Source organism: Mus pahari, chromosome 1 (assembly GCF_900095145.1).
Source record: "Mus pahari chromosome 1, PAHARI_EIJ_v1.1, whole genome shotgun sequence".
NCBI lineage: Eukaryota > Metazoa > Chordata > Mammalia > Rodentia > Muridae > Mus > Mus pahari.
This window is the reverse complement of record NC_034590.1, coordinates 146,371,310-146,378,074: the sequence shown is the minus strand read 5'-3', so window position 1 is coordinate 146,378,074 and position 6,765 is coordinate 146,371,310. Positions and strand designations below refer to the sequence as shown.

Genomic DNA, 6,765 nt, shown 5'->3' with positions numbered 1-6,765 from the left:
AAAAAAAAAAAATAGGGAAAATAAATCAAATGGCAACAAACACCTAAAATTTCAGAAGAAAAACTCTAAGATGCACTAATTACCTCATTTATAGAGAAACATAAACAAGGGCTGAACTGAGACTATTGTTTAGGTGTCCACCTACAGTCTAGTAAATCGCTCTCAGGGCCAAGTGTTGGGCACATGCTTGTAATCCCATCACCAGGAATCCAAGGCAAGCAGACTGAGAGTTGAGGGCAAACCAAGGCTATAGACAAAGATTGTGTCCATAAAAGGAAGAGAAAGTGCTCGCTCTTGAACTCAGTTTAGAAAAAGTAACAGGAAATATATTGAAACTAGAACATCTACTCACTGAAGCACTGACTATAGAAGGTTCACCAATATGAAATTAGTTTTTAAGCTAATTTTTTAAAGGAAGTAAGTAAGTAAGTTGAACACACAAACTTAACTGCTAGTAGACACCATGATGCAGCGTACTAAGACATTTAAGTCAGTTTATTGAGATACTAGGTTGTTTTTAAAAGAATAGTATTTCACTTCTGTTTTTAAAAAAACTGCATTCTGCATGTAACAAAGGGGGAGTGAGAATATAGCTCAAATAACCAGTATGAGAAAAATAAAATGTGAAGGTCCTGTATATGTGTGTATCCATTCAGAGACAAAGCTCTCTGCATGAGGCAGGAGTGTGGTGTACCCAGTGAGTCGAGCACCCAGAGGCAGGAAGACTGCAAAGCTGAGGTCAGCTAAGCTAACTAGGGAGCCTGTCATAAAAATCTCCTTCCATTTCATACGTTCTTTTCATTAAGTTTTTTCTTTGTATTATTTTCAAATGAATATTTCATATTTTCAAAGTATAACACTAATTCTCTATCAAAAAAGACCAGGACCATTTGTATTTCTACTAAGTATTGCCATTTGCTGCCTTATATTTTTTTTTCAAAACCAAAACCACTATGACCAAAACCAGATTATAATACAAGCTAAAATTATCCTGAAGGTATACAAAAAATATCATGAGTTTGATATTTTATGTACTAAAATATTAGTGTACCTCTTTAATTTGTCGCAGCAATGTATTTTTGGTAGCACTTTCCTCCTTCTCTTGATCAGATGATAATTTTAAGTATTCTCTACATCTGTGTGGTTTGAAGCTCATCTTCGTATATAGTCTTTCCTGAAGACTATCAAACAGTACATTCAGTGTTCTAGGCAAAATGCCAATATTTTCTTCTGTGCCTATAAAAGAATAGGACAAAGGCAACTTTTTTGGATTAACAAAGCTCCTTTTACACTACCTAATAAGCAAGAGTAAAAAGGAAAAATGCAAGAACTTAAGGAATTATTCATGTTTCTATCATTTTAGGCTTTACTGTATTGTCAACATATTCTGATCGGATACCCAGAAATTATATTCAGATCTAGCCCTAATATATCCTATCGCCCATAATTACAAAATTAAACTCAAAATTTCTCATTTATTCCATGCTAAATTCTCTTAATTCTTAACATTATTTTACTTTCTATTACATGTATAAAATAATTTTATACATATATTTGAATTAAATACCATCAGCAACATATATGTGACATGTTTTGAAAAATTAAGAACATCCAGATAAGATGGCTAGTTAGAAGTTGTCCCTGTGTAACCAGGTTGAGGAGAGTTAGGACAGGAAAATGACAGAATACAGCTGGGGAGGGGGTATCATTGTAAAGTGCTTGTCCAGCAACAAAATGGACATCAGTGTTCAGGGAAATAAGTCAAATGTAGAAACCAAGTGAGTGTATTTCCTCTCCTATGCAGGTCTAGATTTAAATTGAGAAAGATAATATCAGTAAATTAGAACTGTGAAAGTGAAGAGAAATGAAGGGAAGAAAAGACAAAAACAGAGGGCTAGAATATATGTAACTATGAACATATGCATCATATTATCTATGATATACAACATGTGAGCAGAAAGACTACTGAGAGGAGGAAGAAGACGAGAAGAGGAAGTCATAGGGTAAGTGAGTAAAGTAGAGTAAGAGAAAACAACATACAAAGACATACATACACGAAAATGGTGGCAAAATGAAACCAACACTTCCATTTCATTTTCTGAGGTAAGGTCCCATTATTTAGTTCTGGCTAGCCCAGAACACACTATATAAACCAGTCTGTCCTGAAACTCAAAGAGCAGCCTGCCTCTACCTCCTAAGTGCTGGGAATAAAGGGGTGCACCAATACCTTAGCTCCAATACTTTTTACATTATCGTGTTTATAGGTCTTAAAAACATGTACACATAAACAATATTTAACACTCAGTAGGTTATAGTTATCTATTTATTCATATAGTGTGGTGGTTTGAATAGGAATGGCCCCATAGACTCATATGCTTGATTGCTTGGCCTATAGGGAGTAGCACCATTACAAGATGTGACCTTGCTGGAGGAAGTGTGTCACTGTAAAAGTGGGCTTTGAGGTCTCAGAAGCCGAGTCTGCTGAACTGAATGTGAAAACTCCAAGCTACTTCTCCAGCACCATGTCTGCTTGCATACTGTCATGCTTCCCACCATGAAGATAATGGACTAAACCTCTGGACGGTAAGCCAACCCCAATTAAATATTTTCCTTCATAAGAGTGCTGTGGTCATGGTTTCTCTTTACAGTAATAGAAACTCTAAGACACACACACACACACACACGTATATGCATAACAATAATAATTAAAGAAAATGAGGTCATGAGTTGGAGGAGAGCAGAACAGATATAAAAGGAGCTAGGGGAAAAGAAATAATGTGGTTATATATAATAAAATAGTAAAATTAAAAAATATGGACTATATGATGGAAATATTACTACATCATTGGGAAAATACTGAATTAATGGTTCTTTTCTAGTCAAAATAAACAATATTTACCTTGAAATGTATATGTTTTTCCAGAATTGGTCAGCCCATATGTGAAGATCAGTCGACTGTGTCCTTTTAAGAGGTCCTTTACTGGCTCCATAATGCAACCCAGAAAGAACTCTTTCTGTGAAGTTTTAGGTCCAAAAACCTATAAGACCATTTTAGGAAACAGTTTTTAAGAAAATTCATGTTCCAAAATTATTAAACATTTGTTTTGAAATATTTGTTTAAAATAGGTATCATAGCTCTACCACAAAAGTACAGTAACAGGTATTTAACTGCTATTAAACAAATGTTTAGGATAGAAACTTCAAGGCTGGCAATATGATTCAGTGGGTTATAAGTCTAAGAACCTGAGTTAAATCCCTGAGAACCACAAGGCAAAAGAGGAGAACAAAGAATTTTGCAAGGTCCTTACATGCACGCCACACATGCCATGGCATGCACACATAATAAAATTTAACTAAAAAATAACTAAGATAGAAAACTCACATATCCAGGGGTTCAATTTTTCAGAGTTTGAAAAAAATTTTAATTAGAATAAAAAGGACAATAAAAGACTTTATGACCAACACAATGATTTACTTAATGGATAGTGTATGTGCTTTACATGTGCACGGCCCTCACTCAGTCTACTTCATAGCTCCCTCACACACAAATACTTCCTCAGTCTCCCAGGGTACCTCCTTACCTTAGAAAAACAGAATTTCTGTGCCACCTGTCCAGAGCTCTTCTCACTTGAGTGGCCAAGGATGCTTTGAGGGTCTTTCAGCAGAACAGTCTGTGAATCCAGAACTTGCACACAGCCCTAGGAAACATGTCCACAGTAAGAATTGAATTTATGAATGAAAGCGAAACATTAAAATCTAATCAAATTCAATACAAACCTCAGCCTCATGTTCTTTTTCTGACTGTGTAAATGGTCTTATTCGAAGACAAACTTGAAGGTAGTTTTTAGATCCCAAACTGTTTGCCTATAAAACAAAACAAAAACCAAAAAGCTATTTAAAAAAGAAAAGTACAAAACATAGCTTTTCAGAGATTAACTCTTCTGTAGATTATTACAGCGCATTATGTAATAATCTACAGAATTTTTACTCAGTCACTAACCTGTATTGGCTTCACTTCTTAGTGTTTCTACAATCAAGGTCTTGCTATTATATAGCTAAGGCTAGCCAAAGATGCACAATTGGTGGTGGTGGTGTTTTTTGTTTTGTTGGGAAAGGCTGTCTTGGCTAGCATGTGGACTTTAGAGGACAACTTTCAAGAGTTGGTCCTTTCCTTAAGGATCAAACACAGATGGTTAGAGAGCTTTGCAACATCAGCTATTCCCATTGAGAAATGAACCAGCTACTAAACTGTAAATCTCAGGTACTGGGATTGCAAGTCGGTAATTATACCTAGTCACTACATGTTTAACTACTTATACATTTAAAAAAAGAAGAATGGGCTGGGCAGTGGTGGTGAGAACCTTTAATCCCACCATTTGGGAAGTAGAGGCAGGCAGATCTCTAAGTTCGAAGCTAGCTTGGACTACAGAGTGAGTTCCAGGGCAGCCAGGGCTACACAGAGAAACCCTGACCTCCCACCCTCCAAAAAACGGATGAAAAATGGGAAAGGGCTGGAGAGATACTTTAAGGATTAAGAGTATACAGTGTTCTTGTAGAGGACCTGAGGTGGGCTAGCGAGATGGCTCAGCGGGACTAAGAGCACGGACTGCTCTTCTGAAGGTCCTGAGTTCAAATTCCAGCAACCACATGGTGGCTCACAACCACACATAAGATCTGACACCCTCTTCTGGTGCGTCTGAAGTCAGCTACAGTGTACTTATGTATAATAATAAATAAATCTTTGGGCTGGAGCAAGCAGGGCCACCGGAGCAAGCAGAGGTCCTAAAAAATTCAATTCCCAACAACCACATGAAGGCTCACAACCATCTGTACAGCTACAGTACTTACATACATACATACATACATACATCTTAAAAAAAAAAAAAGACCTGAGATCAATTCCAGCATCAACATCAGACAGCTCACTACCATCTGTAACTCTAATTCTAGAATCTGACATCTTCTTCTGACTCTCTAAGGCCCCAGACAAACATGAGATACACACACACACACACACACACACACACACACACAAAAGGCAAAACACTGATATACATGTAATAAAATAAATAAACAAAACCAAAACTAAATCTGGGTGTGGCAGGTATACTGTCACACAGCTATAATTCCAGATACTCTGAAGGTAAAGCAGGAAGATCAAAAATGGAAGCCTACAAGACATACACAAGTTCAAGACTAGTGTGGGCAACTTAAAAGATCTTAGAGATATAGCTCAGTGGTAAAGTGATTGCCTAACATATACAGGCCATGGATTTTATCAAGATAATTCAGATTTCTTAAAAGAACAGATAAATGAGAAGCTTTTAATGTCCATTGGTGAGGAGAAGTGAGAGGGAACTCAGTTGTGAGAACTCAGTATGTAATTTTAGTAAGAGGTTCAGGAATTCATGGTCATTCTCAGGCACATACAAGTTCCAGAGCAGACCTAGATGAAGTGATAGACAGAGACATAGAGACATAGATATAGCTATAGATCCTTCTCAGAAACAGCACATCCCAGGACTCCAGGGATGTAGAGACTGAAGGGTAGGATGAAGGAGAGCTACAAAGAGAGACCCTGCCTCAAAAATAAAAATAAACTTTATCCTAACTGGATAAAGTTCACAGAGATGTAGAGTTTGGGATTAGGTGAGTGTTCAAGTGGCTTCTTTAAACCAGCTGTGTGATAATCTATTTCTAAATTAATTAAAATAAGGTGATTCTAGCCAGGCAGTGGAGGCACACGCCTTTAATCCCAGCACTTGGGAGGCAGAGGCAGGCGAGTGAGTTCCAGGACAGCCAGGGCTACACAGAGAAACCCTGTCTCAAAAAAAAAAAAAAAATCTACCAGATACACAATACCAGAGAGAAAAAGGCCACCTCTCTCCTATTTTTTCAAAGAAACAGAATTAACAATCTAAATCACCTAGCACCGCGATTCCTTGGTGCACAATAATCAAGTGTTTTTCTTACATTGTACTTACCCCAGGGTTTGAGGCAACTAAGGAAAACTCATGAGAAAGATCAAGCTTAACACCATCAAAATTGACTTCCGAAGGCCTCGCAATTGGGTCAGCACTAAAAACATAAGACGGTCTAGACAATACATCTTGATTCAAGTGAGATTCCATTCTGCAAGAAGAACAGCAGCCTCTTTAAGCAGCCTTAATAAATCAGCATGTAAGCCACCTACAATTTTAAGTCTACACTCCTGGGAACTTGGATGTAGTTAACAGACTACCATGCACAAAACTCTGGGTTCCACCCCACGCATACACAGGGTATGATGGCATGGGTCTCTATACTCCTAACACGTAGGGAGGTTGACCTGGAAAATCACCAAGTTCCAGGTCATCTTAGCTACATAGGGTGTCCAAGAACAATCTAGGGCAAAGACCTTGTCTCAAAGAAAAAAAAAAAAAAGTAAGCTAGATAAGACAGCATGAGCTCAGACCACCCACCCCACAAAGCAAAAGTAGGTAAATCTGTGAGTTTGAAGACAGCCTGATCCATATAGTGAGGGCCTGTCTAAAATTAACCAATTAATTAACATAAAAAGTCTACAATACAACCCTCTACTTCCCCACCCCACCCCCCCAAAAAAAATTGCATTTCAGAGAAAGAAAACATCAGGCTGCTTCACTTACAGTACCTATGAAAAGACAAAAGGCCAAATTATATTTATAGAATCTGAATATACTAATAATGAACACTTCCTAAACACTTATTTGTGTAATCCAATTTTCTTTTTTTTTTTTTTTTTTT

General features: G+C 37.3%; 1 protein-coding gene across 1 annotated transcript in view; it reads right to left on the bottom strand.

Annotated features, from left to right (window-relative positions):
* Positions 1-6,132, bottom strand: part of Kif20b (kinesin family member 20B) — a 51,663-nt gene extending 45,531 nt beyond the window's left edge. The window contains exons 1-5 of the mRNA XM_029536420.1: positions 5,985-6,132; positions 3,778-3,864; positions 3,582-3,698; positions 2,900-3,038; positions 1,052-1,236 (exon numbers count right to left, since the gene is read on the bottom strand). Of these exons, the coding sequence (XP_029392280.1) occupies positions 1,052-1,236; positions 2,900-3,038; positions 3,582-3,698; positions 3,778-3,864; positions 5,985-6,131 (675 nt within the window). The 5' untranslated portion in view covers position 6,132. The remainder of the gene's footprint in view (positions 1-1,051; positions 1,237-2,899; positions 3,039-3,581; positions 3,699-3,777; positions 3,865-5,984) is intronic.
* Positions 6,133-6,765: the final 633 nt, after the last annotated feature.